The sequence below is a fragment of the Chroicocephalus ridibundus genome, chromosome 4 (genome assembly GCF_963924245.1).
Source record: "Chroicocephalus ridibundus chromosome 4, bChrRid1.1, whole genome shotgun sequence".
Lineage (NCBI taxonomy): Eukaryota > Metazoa > Chordata > Aves > Charadriiformes > Laridae > Chroicocephalus > Chroicocephalus ridibundus.
The window spans coordinates 55,645,045-55,672,352 of NC_086287.1; the positions used below are offsets into that span (position 1 = coordinate 55,645,045).

Here is a 27,308-nt window from a genome sequence, read left to right on the forward strand (position 1 = left end):
ACCTACGTTCTCTTTTCTACAGAAGTTCAAGCAGTACAGTTAAACAGAAATCATTACTTTTCTCAGAAAGTTATGCAAGGGAAAAAAAGTAAATCAGTAACCACAATGATCATGCTTAGCTGCTCAGTGCAAAAGAAATTAAAAATAATTTGTGACATTTAAAAATCCTCAGTAGTTTATGAAGCACAGCTTAAAACCATTTTATGTCAGTGTGTACCAAAGGAAGCGTATTCTTACCTAAATTTGGCTGTCTCTGGCTCCATCTCCAGCAGCTCTCGCACTGGGGAACGGGGCACATTAGCAGAAAATTTTTCTATTAAAAAATAAAAAAATAAAAAATTAGCTTTGTTCTCTTCGTAGATGATGGCACTTATTATTTTTTTTCCGAAAACTGACAATACCTATTAATGGCCTCATCATTGGATAGTACACTTGCCAAACCATTTCCAAAGACATTCCACTATCCATATAAATGGCACCAGCAAGGGACTCAAATATATCCCCCATGGCCTTTGGTACTTCAATGTCTTCCTCTTTTTCTTCATCTTCTTCAGATCTTCTGAGCTGTTTGCAATTAAAAAAAGCCGAGGGGGGTGGGGGGAGGGAGAGAAAAGGGGAGGAGAAAAGAGAGAAACAATTGTTTCTTTTAAAACAAAACAAAGATCTTCTGAAACGTAAACTCTCTTACATCCTATCCTGAGCTGCTTCCTTAAAGTATCTTATTGACAACTTTCCACAGTGAATTTTTTCTTTTATTCCCCAATGAAACCAAGTTGCTGGATATATCATTTTTCAAATGTGAAAAAAAAAAATCCCAAACACCATTGCATACAGAGACCTTATATGCTTTGTGAATTCCTCCTGTAATAATTCTGTAGGATTTCACCATGGGTCTGTTTTTTTCCAATAAGAAACAGACTTGGCTCTATCAGTTCATACTAGAAAGCTACTCGTAACAAAGGAAGAGTTCATATATGAAACATCTAGAAGGAGACTGTAAAAATCTGTTAATCCAACCTCTGGATTAAAATCGGCTGTACCTTTCCTTACCTCATTTACCCCAGAAGACAAGCATGAACAAATCTTACTAATTAATAACCGATAAACAGCAACATCAGACAGCTAACAGGCACACTTGGGTATTTTTTAAATGTAGCAGGCAGCGTTTTCTTCTATGCTACTAATTCAAGACAATAGTCTATTCTCATTATTAAAATTAAACTTTCAGTATATGTCTCAAAGGTCTTGAGTTAATCTAGTCCTTTACTAAAACCACCTCAAATACATACAATATACATTCATCTAAATCCAAACAAAGTAACCTGAAAATAAAGTTTCTGACCATTATTCTCCCCTGCCTAAAGCGAGGTAAGTTTCCATCGGTCTTTTCCCCCAGCAGCTTCCCTCTCATTCTGTTTGGCCCTTACTTGGGGTTTTATACCCGAATCAGTCCTCTTAAAAGTCACCATAATACTTCATGAACTAATCCCACCCAATATTTCTACCTAAAATAAATCAAACAAGAAGTCAGACCTGATGTGTACACACTCCAAACGGGAATTCTGATGTAAAAAAAAAAATTTGACTGTTTTGAATAGCATATTTCACACCAAGTGCAAACTGAAGCACTTTTGAGTTATACTAAAATAACAGAAGGAGAGAGAAACCAAGAACTCTAAGGCAAGGGACAACAGATGTTTCAGGAGTGAGATTTGAAAAAAAGAAAAGCAGATGACGTGGAGACACACATGGAAACCAGTCTGGCTGGCATGAACTGCAGAAACAAAGACTCTTGCATTAACTCTGATGAAATAAGAGTTTCAGTAATTCAGTGCCAGACCAAGATAGGGAGCAGGCGTAGGGAGAGCGAAACAAGGATTTTATTTGAAACAGCTATCACACAATTCGGTTGCAACTTTATGGAAGCTTCTAGGCAAACTTTATGCACACTAGCAAAAACTGAACAAAGCTAAAAATCACTACTATGAGCTCTTAAAATAAGTTTTTAACATTTTCACTCATATTGTGAAGAAAACAAGATAGAGTTTGATCCTCTGATCTAAAATAATTTATATTATCTAAATTTCAGTGACAAATTTCTTAAGTCAATGTTTTTTTTGAACCTTCCCCTAAACCACACACATTTCATTCTGCAATGGAGTGCAAGGGCTGTAAACACATATATGTAACTGAACTATTTTGATTCCCAAGCTTTTCAATTGTTTATCAGAAAAAAAGAGATTGCTAAAGACAAAAATAACACGTTCAGTTACTGCTGGAGTATTCTCAGACAGAATATTTTCTAAGAGATCGGTTACAGTTTTTCAGAAGACAAACTATTAGGGGTATCTATTGGATAACACTTTTAAAGGAAAGATAATGAGAAAGTCTGTCTCTTCCAGGACCCTGATTAGAATTTGACTCACAAGGCCCTTGCTCACGTACATTTTCTGAGCAGTTTATCTAAATGAGTTAGTTGTAGCCCGTTCTCCAGCAATAGATGTTCATTATTGTTAGCTTTCCCACATAGCACAGATGTGATCTGTGTTTGCAGGACTTCAGTTAAGCTATTTTTCAAGTAGCTTATTTGAAAGATGCATATAATATTTCCCTGGCGAGCAGATATAAAGCCTTTAGGAGCATGTCAAACACACTCGAGTACAGTGCAATGACACCTGCTCCAGCAGAAAACATCAGAAGAAAACCAGTGGAAATCTCTGTCAGTATGCTACATTAAATAATCCCAGCATTGTGCCAAGGTAGTACTGATCATGATGTTGCATGGATATCCTATCCCGCATCAGTGTCATGTGAATTGCATCACGCTAAGACATCCAGTGACATGCTTCAGATCAGAAACCGAACACATTTCTTCTACTTCCACTAACCTCAGAATCCATTCCTTGCATTTCATTCTTTTCCATTTGAAACTGCACAAAGTCATCAATAACATGAAACAGTTCAGGAGAGACAGCTTTGAAGTACTTATGGTAGTCATACTTTACAGCTAATGATGCAAAAATGGTATTATTGACTAGAGCAGATCGTAGGTCAGTAAGAACTCCTGGAGAGTGTTGCCGTGGGTCTTCATAAAGGTGCTTGGTTATGAGGTAGTCCAAAATTGCATCTCCCAGGAATTCTAAGCGCTGGTAACAATCTTAAAGCATTGGAAATAAAAGAACGTACAACACCACAATTAAGTTTAACACACACATTCTTTCCAGGCCTTTCTGGATAAGAGGTTTGGTACCCTGCCATGTAAATTCCACAAACTAACCAATGCTCAGAGAAGACAATCTGTTTTTTAAAAACAGGTGTTTTTGCATTTTAACAGATTGTTATTAAATTATTTTAAAAAATCAGGAAAAATCAGAAGTTATATCTAATAATAAAGCCACTTTTGAACCAGATGTTAATTTGTCAGGCTAGCAAAACTCCTGTGTTTGTAGTCAATTAATGCTTTTTCTCAACATCTTCGCATTGTACTGAGAAATATCAAAAAAAGTAAAATCATGAGATTCCACGAGCAGGGTGATCTGAAAACAGTAACCTCCAAAATTAAACCTCCAAAAAATTAATAAAGAAATCAATGTATTAAAACCAGGGCAAACATATAATCTGAGATTTTTTTAATCTCATTTGCCACACATTTAGATTTCTGAAAAAGCATTGAACAAAGATTCCCATTCAGAATGGGTATTCTGAACTGGAAACTAAAATTGCCAAGCCTTTGCTGTTTGGAAAACTGACAGGGGATGCGGGAATGGAGAACTATGGAGGTCTGTTTTTAGAATATAAACAAAAGCAAAAAACCCTCTTGAAAGCTATTAGGGAGAGGTGGGTAGAGAAGGAAGGAAGACAAAATTACTACAAAAGTAACAGAGAGTGAAATGGCTAGAACTAAGTTGCTTTTATAGCAGCGACACCTCAGATGCTGCCAGATCTCAACTGCCAGCTACTCCTTAAGAGAAAAAGTTACAGGTAACAGCAATTCACAGTTGTCTTACTTGGCAAATAGAAACAGAATCAAAAAGTTTCTGCTACCAACAACGTAATTTCATCTAGACACTATGCCCTGAGGTTTCCATTTGTTAGTATAGAGATAGAAATGAATCATCTACCTTCTATATGTTTTGTCAAATATTTGTAAAAAGTAAATATCTATGTGGGTAGTGTTACCCAGAATGAAAAACCAAGGAGCGTTTCAGTATTTTGTCAGAACTGTTTCTCAATGTACTAATATTTCAAAATGACTTATTTCTTTAATTAAAGCAAAGCTTTCTTACTCCTTGGAATAAGGAACCAATTCACTATGGGGAAAAATTCAGACTGCTGACTGCACAGGAATTTGCCATTCACTTTAAATAGGGTTGGAATTTTACCATGGTTTGTTTCTAATCGCATATTATCATAGGAAAATATTTAAGTTTTAGAATGAACAAATACTAAAATAATTAGTATAAGCAAAAATAATTCAAGAAGATTACAGAAATACAAATTTGTACTGCTGTAAAATCTTTATGTAAAACAGAAACATTAAGCAGTTAACCTGAAATTAATATTTAGTCTGATTTAGTCAACTGCTTCAAACTTTGACTTTAAATATTTACTCAATAAAATGCCTAGACTTAAATTAAGCCTTCCAATTCACAACTTCAAATGGAAGTCTCTGTATTTTGCTATCCTATAGACTATTCAGCTAATAAAAGTTGTATAGTCTACTTCTAATCTTCAGAAGTACAGTCAAAGAGTAACATTCTTGAGATTGAGACAAATTTGCTAAATTTAGTTGCAAAACACGATCACTACTTCTAAAACTACACTGTAATTTTCCAGAGTTCTACAAGAACTTATTTCAGCTAAATAAGGATCTAACGTCAGTCATATACAACTAGTGATACAGCATCACAAGATGAAAAACGCTGCTCTTGCCCAAAACCTGGTTAGGCTTCAGTAAATCTTGTATCTGTATCAAGTCAAAATATGAATAATCAAATCACCGAGATACAGCTTCAACAAGTATCTCCCTCTAAATAAGGCGCAAGATATTACGTTCTAAGATTTTGTATTCAGAGACTATTGACTTCCTAAAGTAACGTGATGTCTAAAAAAAAAGACTACTATGCTTCTCTTGCATTTACAATACACCTTTAAGACAACTTACCAGTAATGGTATTATAATGGTACGAGGCATGAGTAAATGCCTGAAGAAGATAAGCCTTGTTCTTAAAACTGTAGTTTATTTTCTTCTCAAAGTTTTCAAAACCAGAAATAAGGTGATTTAGGGTTTTCTCAGCATCTGGGTGATCAAACATACACCTCGGTGGAATCTTCAAACAGCCATACTCCAGGTCTTTATACAGAGAAGGCTCTGAATTAGCTACAGAAGCAGAAACAGAGTTTGGTGAAAGATTTTTCTGCTCACTGTTACAATTCTCTGTGGTAGCACACAAAGTGCCTTCCCAATCAGTCTTTTTAATTACAGGGAGCACCTTCAGCCCCAATGAACACAGGAAAAGCTGAGCAGCTCTTTCACCACAGCTTGTCAGATAGCAGCCCAAGAGGGCTTCCACACAGTCTGCAATGCTTTTGTCAGCAATACACTGCTCCGTATGCAAGTCATATGAGATAGACTGTTTTCCTGCATCAACGCCACAGTTTTCTTCTGACGGATTCCAGAAGCCCACTACAAAATCATCCTCTTCCACAGCCTTGCTAGGATCCAGATAGCACATAGCATCCCACGAGCTATAGTCAAAATCATCAAAATCCGATGAAAACTGCACGTTACCCAGGGATGACTTTTTGGGTGCTTTCCATTCATAGTTTGAATCAGTGGTTGAAAAGTGTGAAAGAGAAATTTTCTTCACAAAAGCCCCTGATCCCATTAACATATTATCAATGAATTTGATATGCTCCTGATCGTACTCCAGAAAATCATCTTCAAAGTCTGTTTCTTCCTTGGGTAACCTCCACATTAGGTCTTCATCCTCTTCATCATCATCATAATCATCCAGTTTACCATTAGCCAACAAGTTCTCCTTTGTCTATAAAAAAAAAACCACAAAAAATATGATAGTGAAGCGGGAAAGGAGAAACTTTTATTCCAGAACTGTCAGAAGAGTGAAATTTGTGTCTGCTAGTAATAACACTGATTTTTAATTGATGTTCCTAATTACATTGTCTGATCAGATGCACAATACAACCTCAGTTAACACTAGCATTCTAAGACTAGAATAATTGTTTTGGAATACAAAACCTTTATTACTAACCTATAATATCATACATTCTACATATAACACATGCTATGTTTCTTAGGAACTCATGCTTATACTTGAATGTGATGCACATACAATTAATTTTAAAACCACTAAACATTATATACTTGCACACCAAAATAAACAAAAGAAAGAATTCTAAAGTAACAAATTTAGAGAAGTACAAGAAACACTTTTGTATGTATCCTTTTCTCTAGCTGCTAAGTAAGGCTATTACAAATGTTTAATCAATGTAATTTTGAAGATTCTTTCTACACCCTTCTATGGCAAATAGTAAGGCATTTGCAGGGTTTACTCTAGTTACAATCACGATAGTCTCAGTTTTGGGACACACAAATGGAAAATACATTCAATGAAACAACTGTAAGAACTTCTTTACCCTAGTCCTTCAATAGTCATCACTTTAAGGAGCAAAATACATTTGTCTGTGCTCTCAAACACAGCTGCAAATTAAATCAGTCTACTTGGCAAACTAGAAGAAAATAAGTTTAGCGAATCAGCGTAGGTGATTGGAAAAGCATAAAAAAATGGCACGCTTCTGTAATATAAGTTCTTGTTGGTTGGTTGCTTTTAAACTGAATAATAACAAATACATTAAGTCATGAAGTAGGATAACAACTCAATGCAAAGGCAACTAGTATTAATCCTATCCTTTAAAAAAGTACATATTTGTTTAAAGTTTTTGGTTTTTCAGGCTATACTTATAGCTTTAACTAATTAAAAGAGAAGTTGAAGTTGTCACCAATTTTCTAATACTTACATACATACTTTCTAATACTTACATACATACCCACAACAGTAAAACTAATGATGTCTCATGTCTTTTCCCTGCTCACATTGAGCAAATTGGTACAGACTGATGTAAATTACAAACTGAACACAGATATGCCCAAACTATACAATGCTGTACAATTTGCCATGGCCCCAATCCAGGAAAGCACTTAAACATATTAGCTAAATGCACAAGTAGTCTTCCTAAGATCAAAAAGACTATTCACAGGCTCAACCCAGCATCACTGATGTCGGTGGGAATTCTGCCACTGAATTTGATAGGAGCAAGATCAGATTCAAAGTGCTTTTCTGGATCGGGTCCTGAAAGCCAACACCATTTTGAATCAAGTGAAACAGCCTATATCTGCCCTCAATCTACGTATGTCATATTGTAGGTCTTGGTCACTTAAATCTTGCAAATCTGTGAACCAGATGCTACCACTGGGGACCTCTCCCTTTGGGCCCAAGGCACCACTCTCTAGGGGTGCGGATGGGTGACAGCTGTAAGGTGCACCGGGCAGCACCTGAAACCATCTAAGGATCAAACAGATCACTACGTTCCTCATCAGGATGGAGTGGGCTTAGTTGGGTTTAGTGATGAGCAGGAAAAAAAAAAAAGAAGCGGCTACAGAAATTAATAGTTTAGACATTTTGCCAAAAGAATTTCTGCTGCTGTAATTACCCATCTCACATATACACAGCAGGGATTTCTCTATCTTTAATTGATCAGAAAGAGCAAAATTTGAGTTGAAACAGGTTTTTTTTTTGGATACTAGTAGCAATATAGTGCTCAAAATAAGACAAGTTTAGCCAGTCTCAACTAGAGCTAGCACTGATTTTTTCTTGTTACACACCACCTGTGGTATCTGTCACTGAAATAAAGATACATTCTCTGAATGAGACATGTCTATATGGATGATTCAAAACAGATTTCAAAACTGTTTTCAGAAAGATTTAACAAATGACAGATTTCATTTTTACTACAATTTCATTCACAAGTTTCTTAAAATTAATTTTAATAAGGACAGCTACGTGAACTACTTTTACATTGTTTGCACATCGTTTCGTGTATAAAAAATAATAATAAAATTCTAAGTTATGAGAAAGAAAAGTAGGTAAAGGAGCCAGGAAGCAATTTTGGTAGTTGATTTTTTTCATTGTTAGACAGCATTTCAAGAATAAATCAACAATGAACCCAGAAGAAAGAACCTTTTCTTAAAGAATAACTGATTGATTTTGAATGTTATGGCCATTTACAAGCTTAAGATAAATACATGTAAGTGCTTTTTTTTTTTTATGCTTTTTGGAAATCAGCTATTTGATCAAATGAACAAAAGACCACCTTTCCCCTTAATAAAGCTTGATAACACACACACAAAAATCAACATTTGACTAGGATGTTTTAGAAATAACTTGTCGTAATGATAGGAGATTTCTAGCCCTAGTCATAGACCATCAGCCCATGGATGGAGAATGAAATTTATACAAGAAAGCAAAACGTCCACTTGGCACAAAGCCCACTTCTTGCATCACTGCCTGCATTTTGGTCTGAAATTGTGTGTTTTACTCACAAATAACCAGTGACTAACAAAGTGGAAGAGGCCACTGAAGAGTTATGGAGAACTGAAAGCTTTTTAAAAGCAATGATTAGCTCCTGTCCCAAATGTGCTATTTTATTTTTAGAAAGGTATAGCAGTAAGTGTCTTTGAAATGAAGTCTTGGCACAATACAGAACCACAATAATCAGGTTGTTTTATTCTGCAATAAACAATTTATTTGCACAGCACATTTACCTAACAGTCCTCTCATGTGCCCTCTGGTGGTTCTATAATCCCGAGTGTGGCCTTCAGAATTGTGAAGAAGAAAAAAAATCCTTCCACCCTCTTCCCCCAACCTCCAAACAAGTCTCAAACATTTAAAGGTTACGTTACTGACTGCTGTGATCAGTGATATTTCTTATACATGTGGTTCTACTCTCGACATATGAGTTTAGTCAGAAAATAATTCGAAATATTCCTCATTAAGATTTGTCATTCTGAAGCTTTTGGTGATAGACAGGGAGGGCGTCTAAGCCAGCACGTTATTTTGGATGAGAAGTAGCTCTCAGTCATGCCCATGATGTAGCTAACAGCAGCGAACATTGAACATTTTCTCAAGCCAGTTCTAATCTTCACTCTGCCTCAGCACTATGAAAAACACCAATAACTCCTTTTCATGTATTCTACAGAGGTGGACTTATTATTTATTAAAAAGCAGACCATCTTCTGCCTATACATATTACAGCAAAACCAGTAATGATAATTCCATTTAAAATTTCCAAGAGAAATTTCAGAAAAAACTCCTGAGAGCATGCTAACTACCAGTAAAAATGCTTTTCTTCTCTGCTTTTCCATTAATGTATACGCTCATTACTGGATGATATTCAGTAAATTTCCTTACTTCAGGTTCTGTTCAGGATCAGTTTTCCTCTCATTTTCCATAAGTTATAATGAAGTTTTAGAAAGGAAACAAAGACACAGATTTACTTTTTTTTTGCTGAAAACATACCACTCTGGGAGGTGGGAGGAGATAGGGGTGAGAGAATACAGACACATGAATAATTATTCCTCAGTACATGTAAATAAAGTCTTACCATTTCATCTTTCTCCCACTTATCAGTGTTACTCTTGTCCTGGTTTACTACGTAACCAGGAGGAAGCCAATTGACCGGGGGATCAAAAATCGACACCACCATTCGACTAGGCAGTCCTTTCTTTTTTCCAAGGCGATACAAGTTACAGTTGCTGACCTTCAAGAAAAACACTCTGATAAACCTCTGGACATACATTTACACAAAAAATAGGTTAAAATGCAAAAGGAACAAAACAATTTTACATGTCAAGCCAGATCTTGTACCATTATGTATTCTCTCTAGTTCTCAAAAGGGAGTTCAGCTTTCTTAGTACAGTACAACCAACTCACAGCAAGGTACAGATTTATTTTTTTAAGGCCAAGCATATTGTGACAATTTCAGTTAAAGAAATCAGATAGACTAAATTCTCTTTGCAAAATAAAATTATTGCTACTTTTAAAATAATAGCAAATACAACCTGTACAAGTGTCATTAATTACCAGTATTAGTAATCAACATTCAGATTAGATTTGGAATGACAAATGCTATTATGGGTACATTGACCTAAAGCTTGGCAGTAGAATGTGTTAAGACAGTTCCGTATAACAAATCTTATAAAGTCATAATCCAGATGTTACTTTGATAGCCTGTAAAATTCTTTTAAATATTTCAAAGGGAAGGGAAAAAAGCACTCTCACATATACAAACATAATTCCTTTTCCTTTTTAACTATCAACTTCTGACTTTCATTTCTAATTTTACATACACTTTCCATGTTTCAAGAATTAAAATTTGAACCTGATATATATAACCTGAATATTCAATCACTTCCTTTATTTTAACTGTGCAATTCATTTAGCCCTCATTATATTCCAAGATTAAACTACTCAATCAATTCTCAGAGTGATGCATTTTATTAGAGGTAGACAATCAAATCCTTAGCATTTAATTGAAGTTACCACATTGTGTGTGGGGAAAAAAAAACCAAATCAAACCAAACTTTCACATGATTGATTATTCCAGAATTTAAAAGCAGCAGCAGCAGAACTGAAGACTCTGCTCAACACTGTTTACGTTTACTTTAAAATACTTTCAAAATAATTTTCATTTCTGTTCAGTCCTGTCCTTTCGTAGGCTAGTAATCAGCTGGTTTAGATTTCAAAATGAACTGCAGATAACAGTTTCAATCAATCACAGTTACGGCAGCATTAATCCTGTATTTTTATTCCTAATATGCATGCTACCCAATGTATAATCAGTAAAGCTGCTGAATTAAATCAACCTGTTGCCATTCAATCCTCTAGTGAAATTTTTACATATATGGCTTGTTACAGCATGGCTTTTACATAATATCATTGGATTGTTACTACTTACTTTTTTGCTTCTCATATACGACAGCCGTCCCTCATGAGCATCAGGGTAAGTGCAAAACAAGTATGTAGTGATGGCATGCTTTAAAAATGAATCACCAAGCATTTCTAGCCGCTCCAGGTTAAATCCATCACTAGCATTTGAAAGCGTCAAAGCTTGAAGAATGAGACCAGGATTAGGACCGAGAGTTTTTGAGGAGTACCCACTGGAAGGGTTCTTTTCAGAATCTGCTCTGTCTTTTGAAAGATTAATAGCTTTTGAAGTACTGGTGGTCACTGCCATTTTGGGGCATCCATCTGAGGTAGATCTGTTAGCATTTCCATCAAGGTATTTATTACTCAGTAGAGTACATTCATTGCTGGGCTTGGGCTGGTTCTCACTGCTGTATAAATTCTGAATGGGATATGAGGTAGTTGGTTGTACAGGTATTTCCTGCCTGCAGTAATTCAGCTGATTTCCTTGGCAAAAGTCTCTGTTAACTAAATCACAATTGCCATTGGCAAGGTTTTTATTATAAGAAACGCCATTAATTGCTGCAAGTTCTGCCGAGACATCAATTTGGAGTTTACTGGGTGACTCATTGAGCAATGTTCTGTAACTCACAGACATTTGGTCATGGTTTTCTGCAGAAGAGGTTCTGTTAGCACCTTGATGTGCAGCATTTTCAGGGACTACAATTGTGCTGTGCTTACAGTAATTTTCATTCTCTACTAAAGAGGAGTTAGGAACAGAGATGAAGGACTTGCTGTCAATAGACTTTTTCCATCCGAAGTCCAAGTTAGGGTATCTGTAAAGATACATGCTGATTTTGTTAACAAAAAAATATTATCATAAGACAAGAAAACTATATGAACATACAGGCTTAAAAAAAGCTACGTTTTTCTAAAAAGAACAGTGACCGCAGCATCTAACTTCACCATTCACAATCAAGTCTTTTTAAACTATGCTTCACTGAAAATTGACATGAGTTAAACAAACGGCATCAGTTTTAAATTCATGCAGTAATGGTTAAGTTTTCACCTTGTTTTCCAATGAAGTTAGACATCATACTGAAAAATACATGCTAAAAAAAAATACATGCCTGAAATCTGCAGGAAGTGATTTAACCCCTACACCAGCATCAGTGGCTGTTTGAGCTCTTAGTTCCTCTGCTGTCAAAAGGCAGTGCAGGCGATAAAGTATGCTGGGCAGGCAAACTGCTTTCCTCCACAATGATGCTGGAATAGGATGTATAGCACAGAGCTCTGGAACCAGTATCTGGGGAGAGGAGGGGGGAAGGAAAGAATTTTACCTGTCAAGGTAGTCATCAGGTCACTGTTAAGAGAGAGGCAACTTGAATGAGATACTTCTATTTTACCTGCTTATTCTGCAAACTTTCCCACTTTGCTTTCCTCTTCTCAGCACTGCTTAGTGGAAGTGCTTTCCCCTTCTGATTCAAATGGCGAGGAGTCAAAAGATTAAGTCTAAAAACCATGTGAAAATACTTTAATGTAAATACATAATTAATGAATAGAACTTACTAGCCTAAACTTCCTAAAGTGATGACTTATTCTTAGTATTCAACCTTAATGCATTGTGAAGTGACAGCACAGTCACCTCTGAAAAAAAAGAAAAAAAAAAAGGACTCAAGTTACAGTTGTTGCAACATAAGTACCAATCAAGAAAAACAATCTAATTATTTTGGAAACTACCAGCCCTCATCTTCATCACATTAAAAAAAGAAAAGGCACTTTATTGTCAAACTACAAACATCAGACACAAATATGACTGTTGTTACCTTGAAGATGTGTGGTCCACATCCAGCAGTGGCTGGTTGAGATTGGTCAGGTCAAGATTATACTTTGTTTTATAATATTCAGCAAAAGTTTCATATTCAGGGGAAGGGAATTTACTGAGTGGAGTAAGATCAGTGTATACATCAGCTACATAGAATCGGTGAGGCTGATCAAAATTTCGATACCTAAAAAAAAAAAGAGAAGTATTTTGGCATATATTATAGCCTTAGGGTAAAGCTTATGCTAAGTTTTTTATGTTCTAATGTGGTCATGTGATAAACTGTTAAATAGCTCGCTTGAGGTTTTTGTTTGGTGTGTTTTTTGTTGTAGAAACCATTTGTTTAGCTAACTGAAATGCTAAATGAGAAGTGTGCTATGAGATAATAAGAATGAAGTCAATCTATAATCTACAGAAACATTTAAATTGAATGCAGAATTTATGTCTTCAACATCTAATACAAAAACAAGCTCTGGACAACTATCTCCAAGAGTAATGCTGGAAATGATAATTTCTTAATTCCAAACACCTAACAAGCTTTATAATTTGGCTTTTTAACGCCTTGTCTCCTATGTGCAATGATCAGTACAAATGGAGTTCTCCTGCATACAAAGATTGTACTACTTCACATCTAAACAGGCATTTAATCAAGTCATCCTCCAGAATTAAAATACAAAACCCCAAATACCTAGTACGGTAAATTCACAAGCCTTCCAAGGACAATGCAGTTCTTGTAATACAGGCAGAATGCCAGAAAAATGAAGCCAGAATGCTGCAACACCTTTATTGTGGCTAGTGATGCTCATTAGGTGCTATGGTGATAAACATGCACAGGAAAATAATGATAATACAAAAATAATGAAATCAACATTCAATATTTAGATTTGCATATTAGCTTATTTTGTACTTTGATCTGCATATCTCATTTTAAGCTCCTGTCAAATATCTAAATAGACATCTCTAAATAAAATTAACACAGTATTAATGAGTCTTTTTAGCTTTCTTCCAAAGAGAAAAAAAAAAAAAAAAAATGAAGAAAACCATACTCCCAGGCTCTGTGAACTTCTTCATTGAAGAACATGTTGGTTAAAGGAGCTTTCAATAAATCCTTTTTTCTTTTCTTATTCACAATCATGCCTATTCTGAAGAATTCAATCAGAACTGTACCAACACACAGTCACTGTATTATGCTTCCCCTGAGGAGCTTACAGCCAAGCAGGATAAAGAAGAACAAGCACATATTTCCACCATTTTTATGTTGACTGAAAACCAGAAGTACTTCAAATTCTGAGATTTCTTAATGTATGAAACAAGGTCAAAGAATTTTTGGCTTCTCCCAAGCCTGAACATTATCAGATGGTAAGTAATAATTCTCATAAAAGAGAGGTACTCAGCCACCTAATCCAGCCCCACCCTCAAATAAATGAAAAAAATGAGAGGGAAGGGGGGAGAATAATACTGGTTTAGTCATTGAAGTCCAGGAGCTGTGCTAATTCACACCACCTATGAGCTACTTCTATGGCGTTAACTCCGATCTCATGTAGTAATGTTCATACACAGTGATGGTCCACCACCACTTTTTTTTTTTTTTTTTTTTTTTTTTAAACACACTAGCATTTTTACCACAGTAGTTATCAGCACAGGCAGGAAGACATTTAAAGAAAAAAAAAAAAGCCTAGCATAGATGAGGTTTATCTTACATATATATTCTGCAATTATCATTGTTTACTGTATAGCAGGTACAAGCACAAGCCAGTCAATTTGCTTTATTCACATCATCCCAAATATGATATAGGGGAAAAATTAAGTCTCCACAAAACCTACCAATTCTGGAAAACCTCTGAATATCCAGTTCATACAATGATGTAAATTTCTCCTCTAAATACCACTAAATAGAAAGATTCTTTTAACTGTTTTTTGTTGGGTTTTTTTTGTTGTTGGTTTGTTGGTTTTTTTTAACTTGTTAATCTTTTCCATCTACCATTAGCGTACCTTCCTTTAGCAGGAATAATTCCTTTGATGTGAATAAGCAGTAATTAGGGAACAAGACACCCACTCAATGTTCCAAATTAAAATTGGTTTCAGTAGGCCAGATCTTGATGAAGTTGCAACATTTTATCAAAATACTACATAAGTTTTGTGGTGAACTCTACTACTCCTAATAAAAAGGTAATGAGACTTGGCAGGCCTAAGCACTTAACTCCTATGATATAAGATTAACCATTGACTAAAAAATATCTTTAAATTATTTGAGACGCTGAGACCACTGGATACCTTCAGACTAACAGCATACATTTCCTATAAGCAGTTCTGTTGCAGATACTAACATCCCCTCATTACAAGTATTTGTATAAATACAATAGGTACCTACTTAAGGTATGCCTATAGCACTCACCGTGGAATGATAACCGCATCCTGGTAATCTTCTAACTTGAAAATAAACGGCATTTCTTTTGTATACTGTGTACTGGGAATGCCTGTACGCGCCTCAGATTTCTCAATGTCTTCCATAAACTTAAAGTCAATGTCCAAAGTGCTGGAGTCATCAACTTAAAAAGGAAAATGCATAACTCAGTTATTCAGGAGAGAGTTTTCCAGGCTGAACTTTTCTGGGAAGTTATAAATTACAAAGTTTTTTTATTATTCTATACACACATTTGATTATTTCCACAAAGTTTAAAAGCAGACATAAATACGATTTTAGACCCTTCTAGAAACCTAATACAAATCAACTCACACCACCAAGTTAAAACTAATTTGGAATTGTGAAGAAGTGATAAAAATGTAATGCCAAATTTTCATACTACCACATATGGTATTATTTCTACAGCTAACACCAGAAATTAACATAAACATTAACAAACATGTTGCCAAAGGAATTCAAAGTGAATATTTAAAAAACAAGAACTCTATTCTTACCAACATTAAGAGGTAGAACACAATAGGCTGAATCAGCTTCTGTGGGTTTGAACTCTAGTGCAGGTTTCTCAAGACGAAGAATATGTGAAAAAATGTACTGGTGGAGTCGCGTTATCAGCTCAAGCATTTGCAGAGACAGAGTAAAACCAGACTTCTTAAGCTCAATAGATATTGTAACTTCTCCAGAGCGAGTATACACAGGAAAGTGAGGAATCTAAATAACAAAAAAGAAAAAACAAAAGAAATCAAGAGAGAAAATTCAGACTAGAATTCCTCTACAGAGTACTGGTTGTTTAGTTCAGATGCTGAGGTAGCGCTTGCCTGACCCCACAGCAAACTGGATCAGAATTTTGACCTTTGACGACCTTCAATTATAGGTGAGATTTTGAAGGCATAAAGAATGTTGGTTTGTGGTTGTTGTTTTTTTAATAGTTATTCTGGTGTTTTACAGTTCTTTTTATATAAGATCAAGTAAAAATGGAAGTCTTTTCCATTATGGAGGAAGAAATGTGAAACCCAGCAATATTCCTGAAATGTTTTCTTCTGCAGACAATAGAAAACATAATTTGATGAAAAGTCTTCCTCAGCTGAGTCTCATCCACAGAAAAAGTCTTTCTATTAAAAAAATATTCCTATGCAAGAGGTACCAATTTCAATTAAGATGGCCTACTTTTTCTGCTGCTGCAGACTAGGAATGCTGAGATGACTTGTCACTACAGCTTTCACATAGATAAGGTAGTGCTGCAGGCCATCTCTGGAGCTGATACACCACTCCTATCATACCTCATACAATAAAGGAGAAACATTTTCCATTTGCCACTGCAAAACAATAAAAAGCAAAGTTGTATACAGTTTATCAAAAATAGAACAGATTGTTCCACCACTAAAGAAAGAAAATGAAGTGGTGGCTGGGCTGGAAGAATATTATTGCTTATTTTCTGTAGGTTACCTGATACAAGCAGCATTTACAATCATTTCCAACTCTTCAGTCTAAGGGTAGGGAATAAGTGGAAAATGACAGGTTGTAAGGCATGTAGAATAAGGAAAGGAGCTAGATTCATTACCTGAGGTATAGGTTTGGCTGTCAATATGCCAAAACATCTTGTTGTATCCTCGGGAGGATATAGCTTTCGTCTCCTGAAGTTGAGCTCATCAGGCAGAGGAGTCGTTAATACCATTCCTATTACATACAAGTAACAGGGCTGATCAGGTTTGGGATAACTATCCCTCAAACACTCTGGAATCTAAAAATAAAAGATATAAAACATGAACATGATAAAAATCAGCAAAATTCACCTAAAGACTATTCTTTGAAGAAGCCTTTACATGTTTACTTAGAAAGTATCGCTAAAAATTAAGAATAAAAAAAATAATAATCTGAACTTAAGAAATTTTTTCTTTCTTAAGCAAAACCATTTGGTCAGCAGCCTGGCCTGGTCACCGGGAGATCTGTCCAAACACTTGCACCAAGGGAGCACGATACTCCCAGATCTTCCTATTGTCCAAGAGGCAACTTCCATTACATCCTTAAAACTTCCTCCATAACCACCTTGTGTTAGAAATGCAAGTCTAACTGTAAAACACAGACAACCCTTCACCACTAAATACAACTTCAGTTTTGATGCCAATTTCCATATTTAGTCAGTAACTCTGGAGCACACTTTACAGCCAAGGTTTTTGGACCTTAACACTAGAAACATTAAAAAAAAAAAGGAAAGAGAAAGATAAACGGGCACCCACAGAAAAAAAAACACATCCCAGTAATTCAATTTTCATATAAGCTTGGCCAAACTTACGGCTTAACACAGATTCTTTTCCCCAGCAGAACTGCTTAAGTATCAAAAATGGGGGTTTTTTTTATACATTTGGGACAAACACGCAAACAAAATTTGATACACCGCCCCTCTACCCAGGCACTACACTATATGAGTTTTCTAATAACAATTTTATCTTGCAGATGTGAATACTCACAAGAGCCACAAGCACTTTTAACTGCTGCTCATATTTGCCATAGACCTTAAGAAACTGATTTATGTTTGTTAGGAGTTCATTACTTTGTAGGTCTCAAAAATGATCCCCCTGTTTATCTAAAACTAAACTGCAATACATGTAGTCCTGGATTTTAGAAGTTATACAGTAGAAAAAAAAAACTATGGCCTTGGCTTAATGGAAAATTACTCATAAGTTTAATAACTCTATTAAGCCCAAGAGAATCTTGCAGACCTTAAACATTTGCCAAAGCTTCTTTTCCAGATGTGAAAAGTTGGGACAAAAGCAAGGGAAAGTATTCTTGGATTCTGTATTAAAAAAAATAACCAAGAAAGAATGATGCATCACTTGACAAATCAACTCCTCTGAATGAGAGATATCATAATTGTGCATTTTATGAGTCACTCCTATTCCAAAAATCACTAGTGAGGTAAGAGAACCGAGAAAGGCACTTATAACAAGAACATTGTGCAAAGATTCAAGCTGTTTGTGAAGTACTGCAAGAAGGTTTTCTCATCTGTCGTTCCCTCTGTAATATACCCTGTGATGCCACAGTATCCTTTCCTAAGCTTTCCTAATAACCAATTATTTAAACTACTAATAAAACTGGGGCATGTGGAAGATGCCAAGAATGGAATTACTTAAGGGCCATCACCATAACTGAGGCTGCACGTGAATGTACAACACAGCACCGTAGCCTACTACTGTGAGTGTACGTGCTGACTTTCCTACGTGAGACCAAAGGCTACCGGTTTCTTCATGAAACGCAAAGATTATCAGAAGCTACTACACAATCTATTCTGGATGAGTTACCTGTCCTATTCAAAGGACCTTAGATAGAACCTGAAACAACTGCAGGGGTCTGGAGAAGGGTGTTGCAAAACACTCTGACAAAACTTCTTTTCCCCATTTTCTCTTTCCTTTAAAGTATCAGACACTCCTCCAACAAAAAAATATCTAAGAAGTCCAATTCTACAAACTGATGTGGCTGAAACCTGTTGTAACAGATCTACGGACAAGTTACTTAATCATGCAGAGCTACGGTAACTATCTTACATGACCCCTTTAGCAAGTACAGTATTTAGAACTATTTTAAAAGCAAAATCTATTAAAAAGTATACTTATTTGATATTTTAAATCTAAAATTAAGAAATTCTGTGTTCGACCAGCAAAATCACCAAACTAAACCAAGCATCTTTAAAAACAAATAAATAAATAAATTCTGTGTTTAGCACCTGGCAGGTAACTTTGACCCCCTGGGCATCTCCTTCAGTCTTCAAGGAATCGTCTAGAAAGCCAGTCATTCTTCCTCTGCTCTAGTATATTTACCAGAGAACTTAAAAGTTTTTACAGATTCCCAGTGCAGGACAATTTTTCCTCCCAGTTATTTCTATACTAGGCAACTACAGCCAACAAGCTTCATAGAAAGCGTACATTCTTTGAACTACAGGCATGCTTCCAAAGCATATGGTTGCATAAGCTCATTCAGGTAATAGTGCAAGTTTCCATACTGTTAGAACTGCAAAATATTTCCATTATAAATGAAAGATTTGTTGTAAGAGATTCTTATCAGAAAAGATTAAGAGTTGTCAGTTTTGTCTTTTTATCAGTACATAAAGCATTTGACCGGAGATGTGTACAGCAGTCAGCGATACTAACAGCTTTAGGATAGCACTGTCTTCGTTTTGTAGAGCCCGGCCTTCCTGGAACATTGGTTTCTTCTTCATCATGTAAATCAAGCTCCTCCTCATATTTAACCGTTTCTTTACCAACTGGCATCAAATGATCATCCAGTTCACCTGAATATTATGAAAGAGTACAAAGGAACAGCATTAGGAACAATCAAATCTCGGTTCCTTCACATACTACGCAGCAGATGTGACTGACTGCTCATGAAAACACGTCACCTAAGTTTTTAAAATATACTTACTACTGCATAGCTCCAAAAGTGTAACTTTGGGGAAAGTGTGACAAGATCTGAATTTCTGGCAAGAATACTTATAGTAAACATCTCTAAAATTTTCATTTAAAAAAAATCAAATTTATAATGAAAATATCAAAGAAAAAGAAACCTTTTTGCCCATAAATACCAATCAGTGACTGAAACACTAATTTAAAAAAATCACTCCCATGGAGTTATGCCAAGAAAGAGGGAACAGTTGTATTTCTGTATCCTTCTAAGAAGGGAATTATTACTCAACAGTAAGTGTGCACCCTCAACACTGAGTTGAGCCATCATGGTGTTATTCTTGGATATATTTATTGGTATGAATTCAGCGATCAAAAGGTTTAACTCGGACCAAAAAAAAAAAATACAAATCCCAGACCTACAAATCTGTTTGCTTAAAAGATACATAAATACTCCTGTACTTCATCAAAGCACCCATAACATGGAATTCGTTTTAAAACATTCCCCAATAAAGAATATGCTCCATTCTACTTACTAGAGACAACAGAGCTGAAATAATCCTGCAATGTCCTATTTTTGGAACATGACTTATGATACAGTAGAGAATAAAATAAATTTAGGGCTGTGCATTTTATATTTTAATTTGTTAAAATTCACTTCAAAAAACAAGTTATTTCTTGGCTGCAGGATGTAATCCCCGACCTATAATAAAAACCTTGTAGAGAACAAGACTCTTTTCCCCTTTATTAAGTATATTCGATGTTAGAATCCATGTGTCTTGTATTAATATTGCATTTGCTATTTAAGACAAAATATGTTAAATAACAAGATTCCCCTGGAAAATTTAGCTTACAAGATGTACGCTAAGTTAGTAAGTTTGTGATCATATCACAAAACAAAGCAAGAGAAAGGAAGTTATTGTAATGGCTGTAGCAGAAATGCATGTGTATGCATAACATCTGTACCACATTCAATTTGTCCATTTTAAAACATTCTTTACCAAAGAGGTGTTGCTTTCCCAGTTCTTACCAATTTTGTGCAGTTTTTCACAGCAAATAAGAGCTACAACTCTCTCAGCCAGTCTTGCACAACTCATTGGAGGACCCTATAAACATTTAAATACTTCATATAAACTTGAGTTGATTAGCACATTACTTATTATACATGTTACAAACAGTTAGTTTAATTTAACACAAACAGTAGGTAAGCAAAACTCAGCAAAATACTACATTGACGACATTGTGAAGATATTCAGACTTATGTTGTTTTTCCACAGAAGCTAAAATTACGAGTTTTTGAACTCAACTAACTATTGATCAAAACCAATAAAGGACTTTTTCCTACAACTGATATAAGTGTGTGAAAAACCAAGGCACTGGAAAGAACATCTAAATATTTTTGCCTTTGGAATGAACAGTAACTGCTGGAAAACAGATTAGAACAGATATAAATAGGGATCTAAATACAGTTACAGAGCAGAATACAGGAGAAGAAAAATCATGTAATTTTCGTTACAACAATGAAAGAAACTAATTCTAGAAGAGGCACACACACACACACATCTATGCCAACATGTTCACTTATTTCTATGCTTTTCCTTCCCCAAATACCTACAACAATTGAAGCTCGAAGAGGTGAGTTGATTGGCAGGTAGAGAGTAGAGTAAAACGTATGATCAGGTAGTTCTCGGGTTTTACACTTGGGAGCTAGGTGTGTAAATGGATCACTTGGTAATCTAGCGCAGTACCTAAGTTGACAAAACATTTTACAAATCATCAAAACCTGCAAATTGAAACCTAAAGACATTTCAATGGAATCTTGCCTTACTGGTGTAAACGCTACAGAAGAGGGTTTCAGGCCATACTGAGCACTGCAAGGGTACACTGCTAACTGATGTTCAACTAACTGCTGAGCAGGAGACCTCCAAGTCCTTCACTACAAACCTGGTCTCTAGAAAGGTGGTTCCAAGGTTGCAATGATGCACAGAACTATTCAACCCCCCAGGTACCAGAGTTTGCATTTGTCTTTGTTTAATCTCTTAAATTTAGTGTTGTCCTATTCCTCCTATTTGTCATGGTTCCCCTCTGAATGGGCCGCCTTACCTCCACTGCACTCATTTCCCCCTCTCCCACCTTGGTGTCAAATGCAAACGTGCTGATGTTAAATGGTACTGGACTTCTTAATGGCTCATGAGGAATGCCATGTGTAAGCAGCTGCCTTTGAATCATCGACCATTACACCCCTTGAATCTGACTGGTTTGCCAGGTTTTGTTTACCAGGCAGTCTACTGAAATGCTCTGCATCTCATGAATTTGGCTGCTAAGGTAATACGGCAATCGCACTGAAATCTTTGCTGAAGTAAATGACATTCACTGCTTTTCTCCTGTTTCATAGAGGCAAGTAAGCATTTCATCACACAGGAGACAAGGTTGGTCAGGCAAAAAACTGCCCTCGATATAACTCCTGCTGACTGCTGCCCACCACTTTTTCCTTTACATGCCTGCAAACAGCTTCCGTGAGGATTTGGCACATAGTATTCCATATGACTAAGGTAAAATTGACCAGTCTGTAGCTCCCTTGATCTTCTTCCTTGCCTTTTTTCAAGTGTCCTGTCACTGAGGACCTCCTCTAATTGCCATGGCCTTAGAAAGATGATATTGGCTTGGAAGCGTATCATCCTGCCTTGTGGACTTGTATTATGTTCGGCTTGCTCATTATGTTTTTGGTTTTTTTTCTTTAAACATGACAATAAATGGCTATTACAAATGTGAATATTAGACCTAGAAGATTTTACTAGTTTTCAGAAGACACTTTTTTCTTTTAAAGCTAGCTTGCCAAGAGCAAAAAAAAAAAAGAAAAATTTAATCCTTTTATCCATTTTGAAAAGGACTGTTTTCAGGGCAGCTTATAATGAAATAGGAATCAGTATCACTAAATTTATTACCTGAGCTAGAACCTCTGTAGGATAAAAAGACAAAAACCAAACTATCCCCTTCATACTGCTGTGACCACTTTCTTTAGGAGGGGAAGATCCTAAAAGAGTCCTAAGAGGAAATGCATACAATGCCCCAGCCTATGCTTCCATGTTGCGAGGCAGACTAAGAAACTTTTTATTTAAAGACAAGAAGTAAAAACCGAATATGCCTCTTACCTATTTATGTGTCCAATAGCAGTGTTAATAGTAACTCTTGGACTGTTCTCATCTGGCCTCAACACATAGGGTGGAAATACATCATCATCATCAACAACAGGTTCAGTTTCAGTATCATTGGTATCGACAGATTTTGAGCATTTGTTTCTCAGGATCTTAACATTTCAAGAACAGAGCACAATGAGAGATTTTTCCTTTAAAATACTACAATAAAATTTTAAAACAGGCACATTCCATTCCTCATACCTTCTCAATTGCTTTGTACGTCTTAAGATCTTCTTCAAAACTTTTGATTTTGTCTGTATCTGCTAACATGATGTAATTGGAAATTGGTGCTCTAGCTCTTCCTTTTGACTGCACGTAGGAACGGTATTCTGTGGGCAAATCAAAACGCACCACCAAGTTGCATTTTGGTATGTCAACACCCTCTTCTACAATACTAGTAGCAATAAGTAGGTTGGTCTCATGTGCACGAAATTTTCTAAGAACCTGCAAAAGTAATGAAGACAAATTTGAGAGATTAGTCTGAGACCTGATTCCATCACCAGATTCATCAAAAGCCAATAAAAACAAGGAAAGCAGATCAGACATTCCAAAAACTTGCCTAAATATGCAGATATAAAGTTATTACAAAGTCTTTTTACAAACACAGGAAGACTATTTATCAGAACAGGCAGCTTTCTAGGAATCAGATGTGGTCTGTGGAATTACACATGTCTAAGAAGCTACTACAGCCACTAGGAATGGAGAGGATCCCACATATTTCTTTACAATTTTTCAGCTACAGTATTAAAAAACGCTGCCTTCAGGACAGCATCTTTTCCAACTATTTCTGAGGTTGAAACAACCAAGGGGCAAGCGAAGGGAAGCATGTTCTAGAGCTGGTACTTTTGGTATTTATACTATTTACTCAAAAGGGAAGGTTTGGGGGCAAGGGAGGAAGTCAGTCAGAAGAACAACCCAGCTGGGAGGTGAGGGGGAAGAATAAAAGCATTTGCTTTCAAAATATTTCGCATGCTTTAAGTGAGGTCAAAATCACAGGGTTTTATATTTATAACATTTAATGATTTACCAAATTCACATCTAGCAAAGATAAATATTAAAACAGGCTTAACCATTTAAAGTGTCAGGAACCTGGATTTTCTTTACAGTATTACAGTACTACTACTAATGCAATGCAGAAAAATTAGATGGTTGATGATCTGACTAGATACAAACATGGATTTTTATGTGAAGTTTTAATTTCTGTTTGTAAAATGTGACATAGCAATATCTCTAAACACGGTGGGGGGGGTGTTGGTTTTGTTTTGTTGGTTTTGATTTTGTTTTTTTTAATGAAGAACATCTGTATCTCCAATAAGTATGCATATTTGTTAAACCAAAGGTATTCCCTGAACTTCTGATTGTACATAGACTCTGCCTGTTGGCTCATTTTGTTTTTAAAGACACACATACACAGAAAAGAAACCAAAAGAGTTCTGAAAGTACTGCTAGTTTAAGTTATTTTTCTTGAAGTTACCTCTTCCTGTTTTCTGAATTCTACTTCCATCTGCTTGTTACGAGGCTGGTTCTTGCCAATGCCATGTCCAGTTATAAAATTGCTGCTGATGTAAGCGAGTTCTGGATCCTGCTTGCCAGCTTCTTTTATCAACCTAAAAATATTACATGCGCCTTTAGCAGTCACACGACTCAGAAAATGGAAGACAATCTTTTGTTTGCAAGACTTACATTAAAAGAAGAAATAGAAGCATGACAAGTAAGCCATGCTAACACATAAACTGACCTTAGTTTTCTCTAAAAACACGAGTGCTAGTGAAAACCTCTGTAAGGATAATAAAAGACTGACTGCATACATACAGCATGAGCGTGCATGCATCACATGCATTTCAGATGTAGCACGGTAAAACCAGATATTTTTTAACCAATCTATTACTCTAAGGCTCCCTGTTGTTAAGATCCTACTCACAACCGGTTTAGTTAATCTCATTTTCTGTAAATGATGACTGATTTCAGCAGAGAGACCTCTAACTGCTCCCTCAAAGTATGTTTCCCCAATATAAGGTATTAATTTTTAGGTTAAAACATAGATTGTTATTCTCCTTAATATTAAAATACATACTCTTTCAGGTATACTAATGACAAAATGTTGACCTTCTTTTCTAAAGAGCGATACTCAGCTTACCCAGTGAGATGTTTACTACTTTTGAAATTGATCCAAGTGTATCTACAATTGGAGAATTTAATCCAATTCTTGAACAGGAACACTGAACAGGGAGGTGAGGATCATCCATGCTCTCAATTTATTCCCCTATGTCCACAGAAAAGGCTGGTCTCTGCACTGTTTTGATTTCACGGACAAGGTAGAAGATTGCTCGTATAAACAATGCACTGAATCTAGAACTAGGCGTTTATGGATTTAAAAGCATAATTACACTGTGCAATCAAAATAATTATGCTGTAGCATCCTTAGTTGATCTGCTTTCAGCACAGACAGAACCTGGGATTTCTCAACTATAACAGGTTTTCGGGCAGCAAAGCCAATAAAAATCAAGGGATGATATACAAAAAAGTCACACCCCTTGCACACTTACTACAGCCATCCCAGTACCACTTTGCTCATAGCACATCCATCATGGCCGTTACCAGGTGGCTCCTCATATCCAAAAGATAGCCTGCCTCTGTGTACCTCCAACAGTAATTCCAACCTTTCCCAATTACATCTCTAGTAGTTCTGCCTCACATATAAGACGACAGGGGCTCTGCCAGTCCCCAGCTACATGCCGACGCCCTGACCAGCAATCTGCTGCCAAACCAGATGGAAAATGGCAAAACTCTCCCTGGCCTTTCTACCCTTGGAAAACTATTGAAGTCTCTCCCCTTTACCCGGTTTCTGTTTTAAACAAGATTTATGGAAACATAAACCACCTTGAAGACATCCTTCCTTTGCAATCTGTTAAAACTGAAATGGACAGGGAATATAGACAAAAGAATGGAAAAGTGGCAAATAGCTTGCTATCCTTACGGAAACAGTCTAGAAAGATCCTCCCGTACTAAAAATGCATGCGATTTGTTAGTTCAAGGCTAAACAGGTTCACATTTCTGGATGCAGTCTAGGCTCTTTAGACAGACATGCTAAGAAAGCATGGGTTAATAACTGGACAAACTCCCAAATTATTTTTTTTTTTTACATTTCTTTTTCCACATAGCATTTCTGTCAAGTCATACAGCTTCAGTTTGAATACCTACTACGCATCTCCAACATTCTTACTGTATCTCATTTATTATAGAAGTTGACAATCAAAGCCATCTGAATAAACATTTCACTGTGCACATCTTCCACAAGTTCTTGAGAAATACTCAAGACTTCATCCTTGCAATTAAAAAGCATTATAAGTGGTAGATAACAGGTGTTGTTTTTCAAACAGATACAAACACTTCTGCTTTCAGACCCCTCTCTAAGGGAGTTGAGAGGCACCGTAATGGAAGTGGAAGGAAACTGGGCTTTAGAAAACATTTTCTCTTCTGCAAAGTAGCTTATAAGCACCAGAACTCAACTGTATACACCAAATAAAACAGTAACTGAGCCACTTCATCTGTTGTGTGTAATAATAATCAAAGAATAAGTTGAGGTTTGTTTTCTTTTTGTTTTTTTTTTTCTTTTTTTTTTGTTGTTGTTTTTTTCTAATTTGTACTATTTACAGTATGTACAGTGGCTGCTGCTAAAGATCTCTAAAGAAAGAGATTAGCTCTAATCACCGCCTCCGAGAAAATGCCTTTTCTTCCCATTTCTTCTAGAAAGTACAACACATGCCATGAATTTTGCCCTTCCCCAGTCATCGTGGACTTCATAAAATGGGATTCTAGTCTATAAATACCACCATAATAAATATATCTTAAGAAACATTATACTTCTGCTTAAAGTTAGTTCTGTATAACGATCCATAATGGATTACTGTAAGCTTAAGTGGTTTTGATATAGTAATTCAAACACTCATTAATTCCTTATGCAGGAGACATTTTTTCCACCTGTATATACAGCATAAATATAGGTCTAATCAGCAGAGGCCCTTCAACCAAGTCCACTCAGTTGAAGTGAGGTTCTCCACTGAAGGCTTTCGGTCTTAATTTCAGGAGCCCAGGTCTGCTGATCATCCAGGTATTTTGAGATCAGGTGTGTTACATGAGGTAAAGGAGCACATTGAGAGTCTGCTAGCTAGCTTTCAGAAGCAGATAAAAAGTTACATATAGTTTTATTTTCTGCTGCCAATAACCTGTATCAAGGTGCCTAAAGCTTAAAGATGGCAGAATTTCGTCACCTATTTGATCTAGACATCATATTCTGTCAGGCTCAACAGCAGTTAGGATATAGAATAGTGCATAAAATCAGCCTACAGGAATGCACAGTGGAAAGAGTATAATTCACATTCATAACTTAGAGAAGAAAAAAAAAAAATCACAATTCTGTTCACTCCCTGTAGGATAATGAAATACTCATTTCAGCTCAGCAAAAATTTATCAGAATCTGTTAGTGTTATT

General features: G+C 36.0%; 1 protein-coding gene across 7 annotated transcripts in view; it reads right to left on the reverse strand.

Annotated features, from left to right (window-relative positions):
• DICER1 (dicer 1, ribonuclease III) overlaps nt 1–27,308 on the reverse strand; it is a 67,983-nt gene that overhangs the window by 4,954 nt on the left and 35,721 nt on the right. For 6 of the 7 annotated variants that reach the window (XM_063332710.1, XM_063332712.1, XM_063332715.1 and 3 more), the window contains 18 exons: nt 24,292–24,424; nt 23,019–23,261; nt 22,773–22,927; nt 21,236–21,368; nt 20,651–20,726; nt 19,372–19,511; nt 16,788–16,967; nt 15,724–15,937; nt 15,200–15,353; nt 12,809–12,991; nt 12,389–12,494; nt 12,113–12,288; nt 11,035–11,818; nt 9,682–9,837; nt 5,165–6,047; nt 2,889–3,157; nt 402–564; nt 238–313 (listed from right to left, as the gene is read on the reverse strand). In XM_063332710.1, coding sequence (XP_063188780.1) covers nt 238–313; nt 402–564; nt 2,889–3,157; nt 5,165–6,047; nt 9,682–9,837; nt 11,035–11,818; nt 12,113–12,288; nt 12,389–12,494; nt 12,809–12,991; nt 15,200–15,353; nt 15,724–15,937; nt 16,788–16,967; nt 19,372–19,511; nt 20,651–20,726; nt 21,236–21,368; nt 22,773–22,927; nt 23,019–23,261; nt 24,292–24,424 — 4,224 coding nt within the window. Of the gene's footprint in view, nt 1–237; nt 314–401; nt 565–2,888; nt 3,158–5,164; nt 6,048–9,681; nt 9,838–11,034; nt 11,819–12,112; nt 12,289–12,388; nt 12,495–12,808; nt 12,992–15,199; nt 15,354–15,723; nt 15,938–16,787; nt 16,968–19,371; nt 19,512–20,650; nt 20,727–21,235; nt 21,369–22,772; nt 22,928–23,018; nt 23,262–24,291; nt 24,425–27,308 lie in introns of those variants that run through there. The other variant, XR_010070762.1, reaches the window with a different exon arrangement.